Source organism: Notechis scutatus, chromosome 1 (genome assembly GCF_049901735.1).
Source record: "Notechis scutatus isolate UNSWTSFEM ecotype Mainland chromosome 1, rNotScu1.2, whole genome shotgun sequence".
Taxonomy (NCBI): domain Eukaryota; kingdom Metazoa; phylum Chordata; class Lepidosauria; order Squamata; family Elapidae; genus Notechis; species Notechis scutatus.
In genome coordinates, this window is record NC_142009.1 from 235,116,795 (window position 1) to 235,140,015 (window position 23,221).

The 23,221-nt window shown below is 37.9% G+C and overlaps 1 protein-coding gene across 2 annotated transcripts; it reads right to left on the bottom strand.

Moving 5' to 3' along the window:
• On the bottom strand, positions 1-23,148 carry C1H11orf24 (chromosome 1 C11orf24 homolog). Of its 2 annotated transcripts, none has more exons than XM_026668182.2 (6): positions 23,027-23,148; positions 20,392-20,485; positions 6,880-7,016; positions 4,814-5,024; positions 3,401-3,514; positions 1-1,980 (listed from the first exon to the last, which is right to left on the bottom strand). In XM_026668182.2, exons 3-6 carry the CDS (start codon positions 6,898-6,900, stop codon positions 821-823), a joined length of 1,506 nt encoding a protein of 501 aa, XP_026523967.2. In that variant the 5' UTR covers positions 6,901-7,016; positions 20,392-20,485; positions 23,027-23,148; the 3' UTR covers positions 1-820. The 2 variants fall into 2 exon arrangements, with proteins under 2 accessions (XP_026523967.2, XP_087806878.1); XM_087950752.1 differs by having other exon boundaries at positions 22,981-23,125.
• Between the last annotated feature and the right edge of the window lie 73 nt (positions 23,149-23,221).

Below are 23,221 nucleotides of genomic sequence, written 5' to 3' on the forward strand. Positions count from 1 at the left end.
TTGACTCCAGGCCTCAATTTTTAAGTGACTGGATACAAAAATAAAATCATATAAAAGGTGCAGAATCAACATGACTTGAAATAGTATAGCATTAAACAGACTATGGTAAATACATTTTTAACTATTAGATTTTCTAACCTTACAACAAATGCTTCCCCCCAGGATAAAGCAATGAGAGTGCTTAGCAATTCTGGGAAGGTTTTAAAATGTACCTAAATGAAGCATATCATACCTAAGGAAAGGGTCCCAAAAGATTTTGGCACTCTTTTTGTGCTGTTCCACTGATGCTAATGCTGCTAATCCTTGGCCATTTCTTTGCATTAACAGCTAACAGTCTTCATGCCAGCTGGAATTTTCAGGAAAATTGGCATGTTAAGAAAAACACCTTTTCTCCATTTGTTGTATAGGGGTAAACAGGGGATGAATAGAACCTTGGGAATCAGAAAGAAACCCTCTGGGAAGACTTGCAACACCAACACCCCTTGGCATTAGCAGACGAAACCAGCACTATAGAAGCAATACTATGGCTTGAGAAACAATACATTAATGGTACCCTTTAACTATGAGGTTTTTTTTTTAAAAGTACTTTAAAAGCATGATACATGGCATTTCTCCTTCATTGCACAGAAAGGAATTTGGAAGCATTTTCAGGTGGTCTTATAGGCAAAACAGGGAAGTGAATGACAAGCCACCTTAAGCTTTCTATTTGTCCCTATAAAATGGTATTCATTCATATAGATTCAGATTTCTATTTGTGTGCATGGATATGATATTTCTTTTCATTTATATTGCTTTCACATCAGAATCTACCTATATTTCATCACATCTCTGAGTCTGCATACATCCCATTGATCAGGTAGTCCACTTGAGTGTAGTCTTTCTTTTTGTAGCTGTCATAGGCTTGTATGGCAAATAAGATGACAATTGTTACAAAAAACAGAACACCAAAGAGAAGCACTGCTAAGAGCAAATTGACATCTACTTGCCAAAAGCTATTTTCTTTATCTGTATCTTCCTGGGTTTTGCTTTGTATTGTACTTGTTGGTTTGGATAACATTTTTGGAGTTGTACTTGGGAGCACTGACAAGGGTTGTACAGAGGTTGTCCCCTTCACTGGTTGACTAGTAGACAATATTTGCTGTGAAGTGGTGATGTCGGCAGCTTTAGTAAACACGGGAGGAATTACCTTATCAGAAGTGGGCTTTATCCTGTCTTTTGTAACTGTTGTGAATTCAGCTGACTTTATTGTTGCTGCAGAAGTTGCTGCCATGGTTGTACTTGCAAGCGTATGAATCCTGCTTTTGGCTGTTGATGCTGACGGCTGGAGGGTGGATGCAACTGTAGATGAGTTTACCACTGACTGAGAACCATTTCCAATGTTAACCGGTGCAGGAATGCTAGTTCTATGCAGCTTTTGGAAAGTTGTGGAAAGTGCTGGATAAGTTGCTATTGCAGTCAAAGCAGCGGTTGTCATAGTCCTGGGAAGCGGTTCTGTTGATATTGTTTTCTCAGGTATGCCTGATATTAATTTACTCTCTTGTGTCCCTTTTGCTTTTGTAGTACTTGCAATGCCAGTAGTACTGTCTGCTCCTTTTGTGGGAGTTAACCAAGGATGGCTGCTTGGAATACTTAGGGTGTTATTTAGGATGCTACCAGTTGAATTATTCTGGATTTTTGTCACGCTATTACTAATATTGATTATGGCTGTTGATCCTGCAACATCTTGGGAAACTCTAGCATTCACAAGGCTGGCAGTGGTTGTTCTCAAACTGGAAGTATTTTGTTTTGCCAAACTGGCATTGTTTGTGGAGTTGACTGTAGAAGCTCCCATTGTAGTCCTTGATATTAATAAAAGAGGCACTTCTGTGGCTTTCTGAACTGATTCGGAACTCTTCAGCACCTCCAACTCTTTATTCGTATTTCCTGTATCATTTATCTCGTGGCCTGCTTCATGTTCTCTTCTTTTACGAGTCACAAATTCTTAAAAAGCAAAAACCAGACCCATAATCAGAACTTCAACAAAAATGTTCATGGACAAGTTTCAACAGACAAAATTCAAGAATGGTACATTAAAGATAATTGATTTATCCCCAATTTGCTTACTGTGAATGAAAATCCCAGCCACCACTTCATATCTATCTATCTGTCTGGATGTATGAACTTGTGCACAGCACTTTTGAACTTATTGCATTCTATGCCTCTAGGTTCAGATCCCTTTCTATCTTTTGTATTATTTCTTATATCAATTTTGTTTTTTTTTAATGTATTTTAGAAATCTTAATATTAGAATCTGCTCTGGAGCAATAGGAAGTATATATTTTAATATATATTACATATAATACTACGTATTAAGGAAAACACCAGGGATATTTTTAAATAACTGGCCATGTAAATAATCTTTTTTACCTAAACGGGTGGCAAGGGCTATTCTGCATTTACAAAAGCAGATAGCTTTGATGAAAAAGTCAGGTGTATGCAAGCAGCTGCTATTCTAAAATTTGTTGTTTTCATCCACATCAGGCTGGCAGAACATTCAACAGGTCATTAATTTGAAGGTGAACAATGAACAAGAACAATCAGCTGATTCTTGCCCTAGGCACAGCACAGGGCAATAGAACTTTAAAAGTCCTCATGTTGAGTTGTTGAGAGTTGGATGGCATAGGAGTTTAATAATAACAGTATTTTGGGAGTTCTCCCCACAAATAGGTTGTTTGCAAAACGCTTCTCAAACATACCAGAGATTCCTTTGGAGTCAGTGCCTCAGTAGTTCCTAGTGTATTTTTCTTTCAAATACCTTAACTGAGGGTTTGGAAAAAAAGGGATAATATCTTAGATACTTCATGGGGAATAATTCTGGGGACACCAGTTGCTTTTCTTTCTGCTCTTAAAGCACATATGATGTCTTTAAGCACATTTGATGTGGAAATCATAATTCAGTTCATTTAAATATTCGAGGGAAAGACATTTTAAAAGAACAAACTGGGGGAGGAATGTGCTTAAAGGGAAGAAAAAAAGATCCACACTACTGACTGTTGGCTTCAGGAATTCATTCCATCTAACATGGTTGCTAAAATGCAGGAAATCTTTTAAGGATCAAAAAAACCTACGCAGTCCTGATCTTTAGAAACATATGGGCACCCAGTTACAGGGTTATTTCCCTAGCTCAATGGTTTCACACTTAGAACAGAGAACGTGGTGTAGAGCAGTGGTCCCCAACCTTTCCAACTTGGTGGCCCAGCCCAGGGTGTGTGTGTGAGAGTGGCAGGTGCACGCTCTGTTGGAGCTACTTTTAAACTCCAAAAATATACGAAGGGTAAATATATGAGAGTCTTGTGAAATAGTCATTTACTTGTTATAAATTATTTTTAAAACCAAAAATATTCTGCTAAATTCACATTACCTCTCATTAGCTCTTTAATATCTTGTCTGCTGGTATTCTGACATGCACTTAGCTGAGGACAGCGGAGAAGGACACAGTGGCTCTGATACAGCACCGACCAGCAGTAAGGATTATCTAAAGAAATCGTAAAGAAATCGTAAAGAAATAACATCATTTGGAATAAGTCAAACAATGTATAGAAAAACAAATAACAGCCAACTTAGGGGTCCTCCCAGATGCTTTGAGATACAGTTCCAATTACTCAGCCAACCTGAAGCTGTAAGGCCAAAAGTAAGGCCAGTGTAAGAAGAGCTGAATTCCTTGAAGCAAGGATTTATTTATACTTTAGCAAAGTTAAATGACCACCATCCATTTCTGTTTCAGTTTTTCATTTGTTTCCTCCCCACAAATCTTTTGTGACCTTTTTGTTTCAGCAATCACTTGGAACGGCAATTAAAATGGAGCTCCCAGAAATATTTTATATCACATTAATTTTATCAACTAAACATCTTCCTTATGATTAAGATTCTGTATTCTTGTTTATAAGCAAATGCTATTCAGGAAAATGTCCACTGCAATGTTAGTTAAAACATTTAAGTAATCCTTCCATGTTAAACAATGCAAGGAATTTGGCACTGAATAGCTATTTAATGTTCCCCCTAATTATGTAACTAAAGAGAGGAAAATAGACAGATAATATAGCCAAAAGGACATGTCTGTTCTGTACTTCAGCCAGAGATAAAATGAAACAGGTAACATTGGACTAACTAGATTGAACAGCTGTCTGCAGAAGGACACATCTTGGGATGGGAAAAACAAATAGTTACGGGCAACTGAACTTGAAAAGGAGCAGAATTAAAGGTATGAAGAGTGACTAGAGAAATTGCTATAAGATTGTGAGAAGACAATTGCCTATCTGTGGGCTACTGGACTGAATTACATCAGGGAACATGGAATTAACAATGTGTCAACATCTTCTCAAAGACTTTATAGAGAGAGGGGAAAAAGAAGCTAGATCTCTGTCAGGCTTGATTAAACTCTAGAAGTCCTTACTTTACATAGCATTGGATGGAATGATTTCTGAACCCAAGATCAATTTTGATTTTAAGGGCTTTGCACGCCCCAAAGCATGACATAAATATGGTAAAAGAGAGACAAAAAGATATGAACTTTTATCGAAGTGTGAAACACCTGGTTAGTGAGCAGGCTAAGCAATATAACACAACTGTTTAAACTAGTGGAATGCGTACAAGCTGCTCTAGAGCCCTTGTAGAATCGTCATTCCCTGGGGAAATAATGGCTTGTTTCCTATCTAACTAATGCAGTAAAATAATTTAGCTATCATTTACAGAAACCATAATTACAACAATGGAAAATGGTGAGGACATTATATTTCCCAAGAAAAACATTTAAGATGAATATTGGTAGACTGACCTTCATCTGTTGAGCCTTTACAAGCTTGTTCACAATGCTTTTCATTACTGAGCGGATATATGTGTGCTATTTCAGCGCCACTCTCTTTTAAAATGGAATTCCCATGATCAGACAAACATAAAGAAAGCAACAGGGAAAATACAACCCTGGTCCACATCTTCAAGGCTGGACTTGGAAAGGAACTTGGAAATTGGACACTGAGTGACGCAATCTGCCAAATGAAAAAATACATATTGCACTTTCCAAACACTGAATGTGGCATATTTAGGCTTCTTTAACAGTTTTGCTATTTCCTTTCTAGTTTTTTTAAAAAAGTTTTTACAACTGTTAAATATCTGCAAGTGCTGTAAGTAAAATGATGCAACAATTCAACAGCAGCAGGCAGCTCAAATTTAGAGTGCAGTAGTCCTTGTCTTACGACCAGTCACTTAGCAAACATTTGAAGTTTCAACAGACCTTCAAAAAGATATTACGACCCAGATTCACAACAATCCCACTCCATGATCACATGATTACTCAGCAACCGGCCCACATTTTATGGCTGTATGCAGTGTCTCACAATCACAATTTATATTGCTTGCCAAAAAACATCTGCTTGTGGACAATGGGTTTGCTTAACAACTGCAGTGTTTGCTTATAACTGCCGCAAACCACCACCACCCCCGAAAATTGAATCAGTCATGCAGGTATCTCGACTTAAACTATCATGACATATGACAAGAATTCCAGGCTAGGTAGTTAGAAATTGAGAACGACTTGTATTCTTTATATTTCCAACCAATGACACGGGTGAATAGTCTGCAGCTTGCATGTGGCCCTGAATTCCTCCCTTCCTCCCTCTCTGCTGTTCAATGGTATAAAAGCTGGGGAGTGAGGAAGATTGAATGGGGTAGAACAAATTACTTTGTTTGGAGAATAAAGTCAATGGAAAATCCTTAGGCACTTTCCTACTCTCTCTCATTAAGTTGCATATCTAGATAGTTAGGAACAGTGATGAATTAGTTGGACAACTATGAACTGTGGAAATTCCAAAATTGCAAGGGAGAGATCCCATCTCATACCATGGGACACAGTTCATGACCCACAGGCACTGGCTATGTTGAACAGCTTATTTATTTATTTGTTTATTTATTTATTTATTTATTTTTGAGAAGGGTGGGAAACCTGCCTTCTTGCCACCAGCAGGGAATCCTTATAACTGTACATTAGTGTACAGTTGTACAGGTAATGATTTGCTCGTTTCCAGCACTTTACTTATTATCCAAAATATAATCCTATATTGAAGAAGCCCAGTCATTTCTCTATCATTTTTACTGTACACCATCAAGATAGTTTCTCTCCCTCCATGAGAGAAATGGGCAGTTCTTAAAGATGGCAAACAAACAAACAAAAATATTCTCAACCAATCTAAGATGATTTTAAGGGTAAATTGTTTCCATTCAGATAAAACAATCAGCAAGAACTGTCTCAAACATTTTATGCTATTGACCTATCCAGTTTGGATTTTGCATGCTAAAATTAGGTTTTAGAAAACAGATAATAATATTGCAACTATCTGATGTACAGGCAGTCCTCAACTTACAACCACAATTGAGCCCAAAATTTCTGTTGCTAAGTGAGACATTTTTAAGTGAGTTTCGCTCCACTTTACAACCTTCCTTGCCACAGTTGTTAAGTGAATCTGGCTTCTCCATTAACTTTGCTTGTTGGAAGGTCGCAAAAGGAGATCACGTGACCCTGGGACAATGCAATGGTCATAAATTTGAGTCAGTTGTGAAGTGTCTGAATTTTTCACGGTCACGGTCATAAGTCACTTTTTTCAGTGCTGTTGTAACTTTGAACAGTCACTAAATGAACTGCTTTAAGGCGAGGGTTACCTGTACTATCAGGAACAGTCATAGAGAATACTTTGTAATGCTTTTCGGATTGCCTATTACCCTAATTTAACTGGTTGGCTTGAATTCTTCAATTGGAATATGTAATCACCTGGATAAAACAGCAAGAAAACATAAAATTCAAATGTTTTTAAGAATTTTCATTCCACTGTTTTGAAAATTCATACTTACCAACACAGGGCTAGGAGGCATTTGAATCGCTACTTAATTATGTTGGCTGTAATATTGCAAGAAGAATTTTGGTGCTAGCCATGCAGGACAGAATGATCTCACAACGTAAAAGCAGCTCCAAAGTCCCTCCTTAGCACCTAGAAAATATAAGCAGAGCGAAGAAGCAATAATATATTCTCTGAAATTTTAATGACTCTTTTTGAGATAGTCCATTAAAAAAAACTTTATACAAGGCAAAAGCAAACATGCTCCATTTGTAAGATATTTATAGTCTTGACAGGCTTCATTCTTTTTTGAAATATAAAAAAGGAAGGTAATCTTTCCAAATATTTTATTCTGTTCCTTGACATCTGGTGGACTGGAATAGCACAATATGCCTGGAAGAAAAAAGATGTTTGAAATAGCAACAATTGGCATTTGCCTCTATAGATGGTAAATGCAGTAAAATTCCAATGACTGTTTTGTGTATTATCATCTGCCTCTTGCACCAGAATGAGGCTTTTAAAAAAGAATTGACACAATACATCATGAAAGTGATTGTTTTAGGTTTCCCAGTAGATCTGCCATTAGGCCAAAGTTTTTAAAGCAGCAATCACAATAGAAATCATTATGCATTTTCAATGACAGAAATATTCCCATAGAACATGTAAAATAATTTTGCCTTTGGGCTGAGGAACAGGCAGAATTTCTCTCTCCCCAAGGAAGAAAAGGGATCCTTTGGGATGCCAAGTAGTACTGAAAAAGAAACCAGAATTTGGCTCCTTGTTTAAAATCTCATCGCAATACAAAACATTTCAAGTCTGAATGTGGAGTATAAAAATTGTGATAGAGATGAGCCTGGTATGCAATATATGAATGTGGAAGATTTCATTCTTAAGTACTATATTTCTGATTATCTTTCCAAAATGTTTCAACCTTAGCAGCAATCTTCTAATTCAGGGGTCCCCAACCACCGGTCCGCGGACCAGTACCGGTCTGCGGAACAAGTCCTACCGGGCCGCTGGAGTTGCTGGGCGCCTCCATCTTTTTGATGAAAAAGCTTCCGGTGAGCTTTTCCGGGTAGAAAGCTCACCGAAGCACGTTTCATCAAAAAGATGGCGGCGCCAGCGCTCGTGAGCTTTTCCGGGTAGAAAGCTCACCGGAAGCACGCTTTCATCAAAAAGATGGCGGCGCCAGCGCTTCCGGTGAGCTTTTCCGGGTAGAAAGCTCACCGGAAGCACGTTTTCATCAAAAAGATGGTGGCGCAGCGCCGGTGAGCTTTTCCGGGCAGAAAGCCATTTCTACCGGAAAGCTCATCGAGCGCGAGCCGCCATCTTCTGATGAAAAGTGCTTCCGGTGACCTCACCGGAAGCACTTTTTCATCAAAAAGATGGCGGCGCCCAGCTGATGCCGGTACCGGTCCGCGGCGCCCAGCTGATGCCGGTACCGGGCCGCAGCGTAAAAAAGGTTGGGGATCACTGTTCTAATTCACAGTAACAACCACTCATTCAGCAACCATTTGAATTTGCAACGCGGCCAAAGGCTCGGTAGTTGTAACTGGACCTCATATGTACAGCATTCATGGCTTCCCTCCAATCAGATGGTTGTGATTTCTGATCTTTCCTGCAGGCTTCCCACAATCAAAGTCAATGGAGAAGCCAGTAGGAAGTCAGAAGTTTTGATCGCATGACATCCTCACTTTTCAACTTGCACAGGCTTCTTTTAATGATGGCAACTGGGACTGCTGGAACTGTTGTTGCTATCTGGACAGGTAAATTTGATTTTTTGACTTATGATTGCATTGCTTAAATACTGAGTTTCCACTTTCTATTAGCATCAGTTAAACCAAGACTGTATGTATCTAGTGACAGAAGCCCATAAACCATCCTCATAAAATGTAGTCTATGCATGCTAACAAAAAGAGCTCACAAACGTTGCATCTTAAAATAGCTTTCCCCTAACTGGTGCCCTTTAAAGCCGCAACTTCCAGAATTTCTAATCACTACCTAAGATGGCTAGAAATCAAAATAATTCCAGTTTGTTTAAGCACACCTGAGAAACTATCTATTTTTTATGAAATAATGTTCAAGAGACAGAACATCTGAGATAAACTCCCTAAGGAAGATTATCTCAGAAAAAAAGAGTAATAAACACACTCGTAGCAGAATGGTAGATGGCTGATATCTATGAGGCGAGAGCACAAATCAAGCTCAAAATAAAGCAGCGTAATGCCACCTGTATACAAAAGCTATGGTCTACTGGATCATTCCTCTTAGTAGAGAGATTTTATTTACCCATCACATTTAAAAACTCTTGTTCACCAAAACATTATAGAAGCTTCTAGGCTCCATTGCTCTTTGAAAATTTCAAGCAAAAAATGCCTGAGGTACAGTTCAGTTTGTGATGCGACTTGATTTGGAATATCTGAAATAGTCCAGTTTAATATAAAGAAAAATGAACTGGTAAGCACAATCACACTAATAAGCAGAATTAGACAATAAATCTATCAATATAAATACCAGCAAGGAATAAATATCTACTTTGAAACCAGACTGTTGTTCTGCAGGGCCTAAACAAGACTAAAAAGCACAAGTTAAATTAAAATGCAGAGTATCCATCTGGGAACAAATTCTTTGCTTTTCATACTCTGTTGGGGAACTTGAAAGAGCTACAATGCAAAGCTCAGCTCACGAGGGACTCCAGTTGACATCTGCATTCAGGCAGAAAGTGATCTCCCAATTACAGGTGTCTTTCTTTCTTTCTTTCTTTCTTTCTTTCTTTCTTTCTTTCTTTCTTTCTTTCTTTCTTTCTTTCTTTCTTTCTTTCTTTCTTTCTTCCTTCCTTCCTTCCTTCCTTCCTTCCTTCCTTCCTTCCTTCCTTCCTTCCTTCCTTTCTTTCTTTCTTTCTTTCTTTCTTTCTTCCTTCCTCCTCCCTCCCTCCTCCCTCCCTCCCTCCCTCCCTCCTTCCTTCCTTCCTTTCTTCTTTCTTTCTTTCTTTCTTTCTTTGGCATGCTTCATAGGCTTGCCTTGCTTCTGCTGAAATGCTCTAAATGTCTTGAGGTTTTCTTGTGGTTCTAACTTATTCCAGGGGTACAAATTGGTTGAAAAATGAAGGTTATTAAGTTATTGCCATTAAACTATGATGTCTACATTCAGTAGCAACGATAAGTTAATAACAAGTAAAGATCCCATGATGGACAAAATCATAACCATAGATTAGAAGAACTGCCAGAGGTTTTCAAATGCTCTTCAGATAAATGATAAAACAGGGTTTTGTTGATGTTTTATGTAGGTCTGGATTCATTGAAATGTATTCTTCACAGCAACTGAAATCTACTGTTGGAGGAAGATCTTAAAATTTAGCTGTTGTTTCAACAGTAAAGGCAAGCCAGAACTTAAATAATACAATTTCTGAAAGCACTTTAAGGCAAAATACTTTTTGCACACCTAAAAAAAACCTCTTCCTGTACCTATAACACTAAATATTTTAGGGAGCCTTTTTCACAACTGCTTCCAATTTTGTACATAGGGTATTTTGTTTTGTTATTAAACAATTAGAGATTACCACCTGCTTGCAGTAATCCAATTGGAATCTGTGCAGAATACAAGAATATGAACAGGAGGAAACTGAATAACTGCAGAAATCTGGACAACAGTTTGTGTTGGGGGGTGGGGGGAGAGCGTAATATGTTAGTAAAATACAATTGCTAGCCCAAAACCAAGCCATATAGTTAGCAATGAGAGAAGCTAGGTGTTTATCAATAGCAGGTTGAAAGAATTAAACCAATGACCATACACATCGCTGCTGAAATCTAGGGTGCAACAATCAAGCCATTGGGCCACCTTTCCCAACTCGGAGCCTCCAGATGTGTTGGATTGACAATCCTACCATCATCAGTCATCATAGTTCAAATATGTCTTGAATGTACCAAGTTAAATAGCCTTCTTTACAGCATTTTTCTGACTATTATTAAAAACACAAGATTGGTCACAATCAAATTTATCCAGACAGTTTTTCTTTACTTCAAATTTCTGACCTTAACCCTGGAGAGAAAGAACATCTCTACTCAGGTATGAATTTCTTGCAGAGTCATAAGCAAGCTGTTATTTTACCATCAACTTTCTCACTGTACTGCTAAAAAGTAAATGCAAATATATTTCGAGAACCACATTAGGACAAATCAACATTTCCAAGATGTAGCTTTTGGTTTTCAATTATTTATTCTTCACTTTTTTGAATGCATTTAATTATTAGTATATTGGGCATATTAAGAAGCAAATTTTATTTAAAAAAATTAAAATATGCCACAGGAAGACAACAGACTTCACCTGGCAGAAATTGTGCGATTGATGCCTTGACAAATAGAGAAAGGACAACTTCTTTAGCAAGACTGAAAGGTGGTAATGATGGACTGATGATTTGTCATTCCAACCCTTTGGATTGTGAAACTATCATGGAGTAACAGGGTTATGACAGAACTACTGTGAACACTCATATGCTTTGATAACAGCTCTTACTGCTGTCCACATGGGAAAAAGTGATGCAACCAAGCACAGCTGCAAACTGGATCCTATTACGAAACTTTTTAAAGGAAACTATAAGTTTTGAAACAAAAGAACTTAATGGAAAAAGATATAAAGAAGAACTCTGAGATAGACATAATTGTTCTGTTGCTGTGCTGACTAAATCAGAAATAAAGAACAGGAGCTGATGAACCAATTTATGTTTTTGAGAAGGGCACTGTTCACAAAGACTGGAAAATATATCAAACAGATGTCAAGCTTCACAATCAAGAGGATTTCAAAATTAAATTTTGGTGGAGTGAGAAATTAAGAGAGGACCAGTGTTAAGAACTATAACACTGCTTCCTCTAACAGGAAAAGAATGCTACGGGAACATTAGCTGACAATTTTCAGCATCTTTAAACTAATGTACAGAGCAATCAAAAGGATGAGCTCAAGTTTCTAAAGAACTTGACATCATTTTAGAGGCAGACTTGTTAGGATGATACCCATGAACAGAATATAATAATTTAAATTATAGTAATTTAAATTTAATTTGTTTAAACAAAAAATAAAAAGGTTTGCTCCATATGTTAAATGGGCCCACACCTGTATATAAATAAAAAAACATTACAGTCTTCTAGAAAATATTTAGATGAAAGAAATGGAAAAAGAAATTTAAAACAGTACCATGGCTGGAATGTATTACTGACCACTTAGCACAGAGAAGATAAATGGATGTGTTCCATGAGTGAATTGTGACATTCCATGAAATTAGCAATAGCAATAGCGCTTATACTTATATACCGCTCCACAGCGCTTTACAGCCCTAAGCGGTTTACAGAGTTAGGATATTGCCCCCAACAATGTGGATCTTCATTTTACCGAAATTGGAAGGCTAGAAGGCTGAGTCAACCTTCAGCCAGTCAGAATTGACTGCTTGCTGTGGGCAGAGTTAGCCTGCAATACTGCATTCTAACCACTGTGCCAACAGGGCTCAAATGATGGTTACTGGGAATTTTAATTTCCTCAATGCTTATTTACTAATCAAATGTATAGGCCCCCTCAACCACAATTTATAGCTTAAACAGTTTAAATCAAATGAAAATAAACAAAACTCCCCAAACTCTAAATCCAAGAATCAGCTTAAGGTGGCAAGATAACCAAAATAAAAATAGCTGTTTAATGAAAGCACTAGGTGACAATGAGGTCAGTGGATCTGCTTAATTGCTAATTTGGATCATCTTCTTTCAGGAGAACAGATGAAAAACAGTGAGCACCTTGAAGTGGTAGAATTGCAGGTGCTAAAGCACTTAATAATAGATGCTGACTTCCTGTTATATTTTAAAATCCTGGGAACAGGAGCCAGGGAATTGACAGACTACCTATATAAGGCAAATGAAAGGAACCAGAGGATTACAGGCCAGATAAACATAAATATCTAGGAGATTCTAGAACATGATATACGGTAACTAATTTAGTCTGTAAGTTCATTGAAAGTGATATAATTACTACAGGTCAATGAGGTTTTCTCAAGAACAAGATCAGCCATATCACACTGTATTAAATAAACCTCAAATCTGCGGGTTGGGTTTGCTAAGGTCAAAAGCAAAGATTACAGCATAGTGTGATATGTAAGCCCATCTTATCTCCCATGGTGGAAGGAGATGGGAGGAAGTATCTAGGATAAATATCTGTCTGTGGCGGAAGGGGAAATACCAGCCTGCTAGTGGTAAAGCCACAGCAGCAAAACATGAGTACCTGCAGATTCAATGCCTGCTGAGCATAAAGGCTGCTCTGAAGAAGAGGGAGGTGGAGGTTAGAAAAGGTTGAGGGAAATGCCAGAGGATGACAAAGAACATCTGCTGGATTACCCTTATCAAACCTTTTAAACAAATTCTCCACTTTGTTGTGCTGCCCAGCCAGGACTCAGCTCATTGCTTAGACAGAGAAGAGAGCTGTTTCCTCACACTAGAGAGCTTTAACTCAGAAAAAACGAAGCCAAAGACTACTCAAGAAGTTACTTATATGCTCAAAAACTGTGATTGGAGAATTTATTGGTGTGTTGATGTGACAGCAGGACAACAAGTCTCAAATACTTGCTTCCAGATTCACCTACTTCCTTACTACTTTGATTTCTTGAGTCCCAAAGACTCAAGGCTGTTTTCAACCAGTCCCTGAATGCTCAAGAATTAGGAAGAATATGCTTCAGCGGGTCCTCTACTTCTTGGGGAGTCTGGTGTTTCCTTTCTATTACAGGTAATTCTTATTTAGCAATTGCAACTGGGACCTGGCAACTTGGTCACTAAATGAAACCATGACTGTTCTTATGATCTTATTTCAACTTTTCTTTTCTTTATGGATCTGCTAAGTTCACAAACATGAGGACTGGTCACAAAGATACTTTATCATCACTGCTGTAACTGAGTGGTTGTTATAAAAGTTGGTTACTACTTCTACTTGCTAGTCAGCCCCCCCCTCCATCTTTTTTATCTTTAAAATCCTTTTAGTAAGGATTTTCGCTACAGGAGGTTTTGCCAAAGAAAAGGCAGTCAAGAATTTCCTTTTTCTGATTGAATACCACCTGACTCCAGTTGACTAGTGCAGCTCACAAAGCAAGGATGTCACACGGGCATATAAAACATGCCAATCATACTGGTACATTCTGGACAGTCGTCAAGGGCAGCCCCATGCCGAGTGTATTGCAATAATCAAGCCATAAGGTGACTAGGGCTACTTACAATTGGATGTTTCTCAATAAAAAAAGACCTGTTATGTTAAGCCTTCGTCATATATTAATAAAATATAAATGGCTTTATTATGCTAATCTCATGCATATATCATCATTCCAACATACTTTACATCCAAGCTATAATTGTTCATAAAACAAAACAAAAACAAAACCTAACATGAATACACGTTTATTTTTCATAGTTATGCATAAACAGAGTATGAAGCAGGAAAGTCCAAAAATGCACTTTTTAGTGACACATCAATAGTCTCAACTCATGTGTCAAGAACAGGAAGGAACTGGATGAGATCTTCATCTACAAATAATACTTGTTAACACAAAGGCTGGACTTGAGTTATGATATTGGAGTGGAGTAAAGATGCAAGTTGACTCTTGCTTAAACATAAGATAATTCAATTCACAACCGTGACTACGCCTCAAGTTTTAGACATGTGGGAATCTAGGTAAGTCTCCCAGTGTTACATATAAGCATCATATTATAATGCTTGAAATTACCGCAAGAGGTCACAAAAAACAAGTAGTGTAGCAAAATATTGGAACTGAAAGGTCCAAAATCCCAATAAGAGATACACATTTAATTAACTATTCAAGGGAATTGGCAAATGGAGCCACTACTTTACAGTTAAAGGTTTACATATGAATAGAAAGTACATTTGAAAGTTTAGCCATTTGCAAAAAAATAGAATTGGCTTGGCAGCACAAGGAACATTTCTTATCAAACCAAACTGGAATCAAGCACATGTGAATTAATATCACAAAAAAGATACTTTTCTAGACTGCATTTATACTGATATTAAGCAGAGGTTCAGAAACATTACCTTGTGGTTTCTAACAAAACATTTTGGATAGTTGATCTTATTCATTGCAATTAAGATTTACACACACTTCGAAGTTTCAGAGGAACAGCCTCCAGATAAGGACTTTGAACTCTTTGTTTGTAGGTTGTTTACACAAGATCAAGTGTCATGTATTTATGCTGGACTTTTCCCAGCTATAATTACTAAAGTAAATAGCCTATCCTTCCATTCCTTTATAGCAGAATTCTGCTGTTTGGCAGCTTAATATAATCAGTATGAGGATCCCACTAATTTCCTTTTAGTCTAATGACATTAACATAATTACTCAAGACATGCAACATGTATGAGTCTTCTCTACCTGGTGCCTCTGAGATGCATTGGGCAGCATGTCTTGTAAATTCTTGTCAGTAGTAATCCCTAGCCTGCTGAGCGTGCTGGCTGGGAATTATGCAAGTTATAGTCCAACACGCAACATTATACTTGGATAGGGAAGTATCTAAGTTCTCAACTCTAACAGTAAGGCCCAATGACATTACATCTGGAGTTCCTATAAAGAGCAGTCTAATCACAGGAAACTCCTGCTTGGAGAAAATGCTACAGTCTTCTGAGATGTGTACTGAGCTATGCTTTCCGGAATAGTATGCAAGAAGTTGCCAAGAAATATTGCAAACTATGCAAGAATGTTCTCATCTCTTACATGAAATAAAGGATTCCATTGACATGTGGGTAAAAATCCAATACACCAGCTTTTATTTAAACACATGCAATTCATTGCGGCATACCAAGAACTGTTGCTGGCAGTGGTGCCCTACTGAATATGCAGGATGAGAAGCAAATTATTTTCTTCACTGCAATCTTTCTTCTCTCTGGACAAACTTAATAATGGTCCTAGAAATCACATGCTTGGTTTCAAACTTTTCCAGCTTTAAATTCCCTGCTAAATTTAAGTTTCAACATTTGAGCTACCTCTTTTGCACAAACAACCGCTACTGACGAAACCCACAATGAAACAACAAAAAACTTACTGTAGCATTTCCAGTTGCCAGTGGAGCTATTGATCCTGTATCAGAACAAAAAACAAAAACCAGAAACCAGGCAAATTTATCTTTACTGAGGGTTTTCAGTCTCTGGTAATCTATGTAAAAAAAAAAAAGAGCAAGGGAGATGGAAGGGAAATCTAACACTGATAAATTCCAGAGCTGTATTATAATAAATACCAATAAAGGATAATATTTATAGCTCATGGTTTGAAATGAGGGTCCTTGGTGCTCTCTGAGCTTGCTTGTTTTCTTGCAAACTTTTCATTACCCTAACTAGATAACATCATCAGTGCTAATAAAGAGTGCTGTTTGCTGTCAATTTATAGACATAGGAATATAAATTGACAGCAAACACCACTCCTTACTAGCACTGATGATGTTACCTAGTTAGGGTAATGAAACATTTGCAAGAAAACAAGCAAACTCAGAGACTGCCAAGGACACCTCAATAGAGGAGTTCTATCAGATTTGTAATAGAATATGTATCATTTCACATTAACTTAAATATAAGAAATACAAATCCCACCCCCACCCCCGGTAATTTTCCTCAACAAAAAAGACAACCGCATGGGGATGGGGGATGGGAAGTAACATTCCCTAGCCAGGCAGAGAACAGAGCTGGCATGCCTAGATATCCAGTCACTTAAGCTCCACCAAGATCAGAGTTGCATCATTAATGTGAGTCACAGCTGAATGACTAGACAGTTACCAAAACAATACTTTACTTGGTGGGAGTATTGGAGAAGCAATTATTAATTAACTATGGATCTTATACTCACTCACAGAATTGCTATGTTGTGTGGCCCAGACACTCCAATATGGCAACCGCTGGATATACTATCACTACAATTCCCACCTTATAAAGTAGTTTGACCCAATATCCTCTAAAGTTATGTGGCATAAAGAGAACTGTCTCAGCTGTATCCCAGATACTCTTAAACATGGTTGAACATTTTCAGAAGAAATACACATACAGTACATGCATAGATAAATGGTTGTCTTGAAGCACATTTCACACTGATTAATCAAAGTTTTTGAAGTCTCACAAGGTTCAAATATAAATGGCTAGATGATGCAAGAATTAACACTAATGAAAGGAACGGACCCAATAAACTTATGCAATGCAAAGTAAGCGTTTACTTCGGAGCATTCAAGCACTGCACTTTTTTTTTCATTCCAGTGAAGTACTTTGCATGCAAACATGGCCTCATGAAAAATAATGTCTTGCTCATAATTTATCCTTTATTGCTTCTTCTTTGTACCAGATAGAAGCCCAATTTGTTTAAGGCAAGTGATATAGTGGTTCAGTCTAACCAGATGAGGTAAGAATTGGATAAAGGGCTCAGATCCATCAGAGTTTCTGCCTAAGAAAAGCTAAGAACAACACTGAAGCAACACTGAAGGAAAGCACTAAGATAGAGAACCTAAGACAGATAAAAGTCTTAAAGTTTAAAAGTTTTAAAACTGTTTCTCACAGTATTTTATAAGAGGCATATTCCTAACCTGAAGTCATCAGAAAATAAAGATATTACATTTTGTGAATAGTATGTCTGGTCCTCTGAAGAGGAACTACCTCCGCATTTCTCTAGTGTTGAAAACCAAAATGCAAACAAACTAGAGGAAGTATTGTCACAGACATTGACGTCTTAACAAAAATGTTTTATGATGTTTATATATTTGAAAAAAAGGGTGTTAGCTTTTGGAAGCCACAACTTTTTCCTTATTCTTATGACAGTGCACCAAATGTTTTAATACGATGTTGGGAAAAATGCTCTGAAAGAACATTTGATGCTACTTAGCAGAATGAAATCAATGCCATATACAGGAGAACCTCTGGTCACGAATGCTTCTGACCATGACCAAATCAGGTGACGACCAAAAATTGGGCAAAATTTTTGCATCTGGTCGCAAACAAATACTCGGGTGGCGATCAAACACAGCCACGGTGATTTTCCCTTCCGTGTCAATTTCCCCTTCCACGCCATTTTTCTTTGTATGTGCATGTGCAGTCAGTCTCGTTTCTGGTCACGACCAAATCAGGTTGTGACCAAAGTCATGGAATGGATTACGGTCGTGACTGAAGGTTCTACTGTAAATCTAAAGCTACTTTTATTGGGACGGTAATAGTAGCAGAATATTGAATGTGCTTTCTGCTTCCCTCACTTTATCTTCACATGAATTAAGAAAGGGCCTGACTGATATATTTTCTCAAATTAATTAGTTAGAATGGACTTAAGCCACTCTTGTCAGTTTGTTGTCTGGGTGGCTGCTCTTTGGTTCTCCAAGACCATTCCTTATATCCTCTACAAATTGCAACAAGCAGCTCCTCTAGCTATGTTTTGTCATACTTTATCATGGAGTACCTTAATTTTTCTATCAGCATTTACTCCCTCTGGCCAATGATAGAACACAATCCACCATAGTTTTCTCCTAAATTGCAAATTTTATATACAAAAAATGAAAGAAAATATTGTATTTTGCAAAACTGTTGTAAACTGAATTTTTCTTCACTGTTGGATTGAACTGTAAATTATGCAACAAAAATATACATCTTTCAACATTTTCTCCCTGCTCCCCTAATGTTTAAAACCACTTTAAATAATCCGATAAAGGGTCATTTTCTTAGCACTGATTTGCAGCAAGTATTCTCAAGTATCTTAATACAAAAATAAACTGGCTTCTGAAAAACAGGCCTCATAGTTACAAACACCAGATGTGTGTGGGAGGAGAGAAACTGTTTTGAATGGAAGTACAGAGAAAAACCAAATTTCTCTAGGATAATAATATTAACAATGAAAAGCCTGCTGTTAGTCACACTATCACTGTACTCTCTTTATTTCTGATTCTGTTCCATGGAGAAAATTACCACATGAAATGGTACAGTTTAACCCTGTAACCGTATGAGTTAGGCATAACGGAGTTCTTCATGCAAGGAAGGCTTGTTGGCTTTTCAACTAGCTTTCAAATAAACTACTATACCATTAAACTACTATAATAATAATATATTATAATAATAATATATAAAAATAATATAATTTACCATTAAACTACTATAATAGAGCTAGAAAGGAGCCCACAGGTAATCCTCAACTTACAGCTCATAGTTCTAAGGGCACTGAAAAAAGTTTTTCATACTTAGAACAGTTGCAGCATCCCCATGATTAAATGATCAAAATTTGGACACTTGGCAACTGGCATGTATCTATGACAGTTGCACTGTCCCAGGGTCATGTGATCAATCCTTGCAACTTTTACAGCTAGCTTCTGACCAGCAAAGTTAATGGGGGAAGCCAGATTTCTTTAACAACTGCACAGTTTCCTTAACAACTGCAGAGTTTCCCTTAATAACTGTAGTGATCTCCTTAACAACTGCCAAAAATGGTCATATATGAGATGAAACTCAATCAACAACTGCCTTGCTTAGCAATGGAAATTTTGGGCTCAACTGTGGCCATACATTGAGGACTACCTATATATTAAAAGGGTTTTATTTATTCTCAGAAAACTCCCAGAGAATCCCTGGAATATCTTAAATAGTGCATAAAAAGAAGAATTACACACACAACCAGCTTGTCCTTAGAATAGTTTGAATAGCCTTTACCCTGACCTTATTTTAAGTTAGCCTTGAAGACCAAGCACATCCCCCAAGCCCTGGGTTAGGGAACATGACTGGTCTTTTGGGGGAACATGGAAGTCGAGAATTGTGTTTTTAATTGCTTTTTCAAGATAACTTGGTTTTTATTGGTTATAGTATCATTTTTAACATTACATGTTGCCTGGAGTAGGTACAGATTTAACAGTTTTGGAAATCTGACTGATGTATACATAAACAATAAGAGACATGCATTTATTATTATTTTCAAGAAGCAACTATGACATGCATTTATTAATCACCAGGAACAACTATTATAGAGGTGACCAAAAACAAGAGAGATGGTTGTTTAATAATTGTGATTATTAAGCTAATATTGATGTGGATGCCAACAGAACAGTAGCCAATATAGGACCATTAAGGGAAATAATATCAACACATTCAGAACATTCTCGAGTTTGCAATAATTCAAGACATCCCCTTAGAAGTGGAATTTCATTTTGAGAAATGGGAGAGACAGATGTAATGTTGACTCATTACAAGGCTTGTCATTTGGAGTTTTAACTTCAGTCATGTTTTAGAAATTTCAGAAGATTCTTAACAATTTGGATGCATATCTCTGTGTAAAAGATTTCCATTTAAGGAGAAAAAAAAGAATCCTTTTTACTAAATACTATAGTTCCATAGTCACATTCAGTGAAATGTCACGGCCATTATTCAACATTTATAGAAGTTCCATCTGCAGATTATTATTGCATTTGTTCTGGGCTTCACAGATGGGTTGAAATTTAAATATTTTAAATAGTTAAATATTTGAATGTGAAAGGGGAAGCTCTCCCTTCTTCCTTACCTTGTAACACATACTCTCAGCAAAGAGAAGGTAATGGGGACAGCATGTCTTCGAAAGTTATACAATCAGCTGCTCAGTTCTTGTGAGATCAAGACTGGATAAAAAGAAGCAAAAAGTAAAGAATTAATCACAAGCAACACCACAATGTTTTGGATGCCTGATAGAATTCCTGAATACTTTAAAAGTATGAAATAAAAAGTAGAAAGAAAACATTAAGACCATTTATCAGTTTTTAAGAAAAGGACTTTAACTATATTGCTATACAGAATGGTTATCTCCAAAAAATAGATTTTGTGCCTTTCAGATAGAACAAAAAAGAGCAGAAATCCCCAACTTTGCAAGGTGATGGGCACCTTTAGAATATTAAGAATCTACAGTAGATTCCTTTACAAAATGGCAGCTTAGAAATGCAGGATGACTTAACATATTAACATTGCATACTACTGATCCAACACATGGAATCTGGCCTCAAGCATGTCACAATCAAATAGTAAATACTATGTATACTTGGTTCCATGAAAAAATAATTCAGACAAACCCATGTATTCTTAAGAAAATCACAGCTGATCCAATACTCAGAAGAATGGAGGCAATCAACATGCCTTGTCCTTGGGTCATAAAACTGAAACAGCCAGGATTTAGTTAAGAACTGGTCCAAACTATAAAACAGGCAGATCATAACAGCCCGTCCTAAAGATACAATTGTATGCTCTTTGTGCTCCGATAACACAGGAACACTTGCTATGCTACATACAGATTTGCCATGAGCCCAAGGGTCATTCTCTATATAGATTCAATCTGTACTGCAATTTAGATAGCTGAATGGATAGCTTATGTCAGCAGTTACTAGCAGTTCAAACATTTTCTAAGTAGATAAGCAATCTGAGCTAGTCAAACAAATATAAATATCTTGCAGGAATTTCCAGTCCCAACAGCCTTTTCCAACTGCAACTATCAAAACAAGCATTGGGGAAGGGGTCTATTCAGATTATACTTCAGCATGTACAAAAATTAGAAGGTATTTTGTACTGTTATAAAAGATGACCAGGATAAGCATTCTGCCCCAGTGCAGAATTTAATGCTACATTTAGATGACCAATGCAGACAAAGTTGTTGATTAGATTTGTATCACACCTTTATTTTTCAGAACTTTAATATACATTGCAAAGAGGCTTTAGTGCAGCATCAGAAGGCTATAGAAACATCTTCAAAGCTCATGCTCTTGGTAGCAAAATAACCATCGGTACATGAAAAATAACTACATGGACCTTAGCTAAAAGTGCCACAGCTTCAAGGAAATGATGCAACAGACAAAGCATGGACAAAAAGTGGATGAATTTAATTCAAACAGACCAGAAGAGGATAAGCTTATGTTAATAAGCTCTGAACTAATATAGAAATTTTAAGTCTGTATGCCTATCTATACATTACTCATGGTTATATAAATGTCAATAAATTTCTGCATAGTTTGCTAGGTATAATTTTTTTTAAATATAACATTTAAAGCAAAATGCACCAGGAAAAGAAGCCAAAGCATCCAATATCAAATTATTAAACAGCATATTATAGCTCATTCATTTCTCAATGTCAGGATGTTTTCTCAATAGTATTTTGTGAATGATTTCTAGTGCATAATTATGACTGAAACAACTCCAGAATTGTAAGGGAAAAGGCTTCTGAATTGGGTAAGAGCACGGAGATTATCCAGGGATGCATTTTTTTTATGTCTGCCTCGCTCTGCTGTTTCATCCTGGATCACACTGGATGCAAGTCATTTTCTTTTTTTCAAATTTCTTTTTGCAAATTAATAACACTTCCCCCATGTACTATTATTGGCACTGTATATAATAGTATCAAAGCGGTTTTGATAAAACAGCATCCCCTCAGGAACAGGCAGAGCCGCGATTGAAAACGCTACTTTTAGAATTGCAATGACAACACTTGAGGCAGAATGTGAGAACTGCTAAGCAGCTCCAGGCAAATCACGCCAATCCTTAGGATCGTGTCTTCCCAGGCTCGCAGTCCTGCCTTCAGAGCCGGGTGCCCTGGAGAACATGGGAGATGTAGTCCAATTCAGCTGGGGCACATCAGGCTGGGAAAAGACGCCTTAAGATTTACTTTTGTCTCTCGATATTTTAAGAGGGAGGATGGGAGAGGGAAAAAGTAGAAACGGCCGGTCTATCTGCTAGGGCTAGAGAACGCGAAACAGCGGCGAAGCCCCTTGCCAAAACCAAACTTAGATCCCGCCCTTTGCCAGCGCTGGCACGACGAAACTGTGCAAACTCCAGGCACAACTCATCCCTCGCCGACGGGGAGTGGTAAGAATTGGCCAGCGCGGCGCCTGCGGTATTTCGCCAGCGGAGAAGGCATTCTCATTCAAGAGTTAGGCAAGGCTCCCGGCAAAATGGTTAGAAACCTCGGGCATTGCCTTTTCCCTTAAGGAAGCCCCAAACGGACTCCAGGTTAGAGGAGCTGCAAGAACCCCTCTCCCGCCCGCTTCCTGCACCTCCGCTCCTCCAGAGCAGTCCCAACAGGTGGCAAGGCCAGGGACTCCCACCGCGTCCCCCGAAGGGAAGCCTGAGAAAGCACCGAGCACATTAGTCCGCCCTCCCCAGATTAGTTTGCCGCATCCCACCTCCGTCCGACGGGCCCGCTGGGAAGGAACGCGCGTTATGAAAGCAAATAGCAAGAAACACAGCCGCCCCCCCCCCCGCCACCACAGCACATGCCTTCACAAAGCCCCGCCCCTCCACTTCTTAAGCTCCGCCCAGAATTCCATTCAGCATCGGCCCCATCTGGCAAAAAGACCCGCCTTTCCTCCGCAGCCTCT

What these genes read in the sequence shown, in the direction of transcription:
- C1H11orf24 (XM_026668182.2), bottom strand. Translation starts at nt 6,900, where the DNA reads ATGCCTCCTAGCCCTGTGTTG. An exon ending in TGCCTCCTAGCCCTGTGTTG is followed by an intron (nt 5,025 to 6,879) that starts GTAAGTATGAAT and finishes TTCATTTGGCAG; the next exon opens with ATTGCGTCACTCAGTGTCCA. An exon ending in TATTAAAGAGCTAATGAGAG is followed by an intron (nt 1,981 to 3,400) that starts GTAATGTGAATT and finishes TTGCTTTTTAAG; the next exon opens with AATTTGTGACTCGTAAAAGA.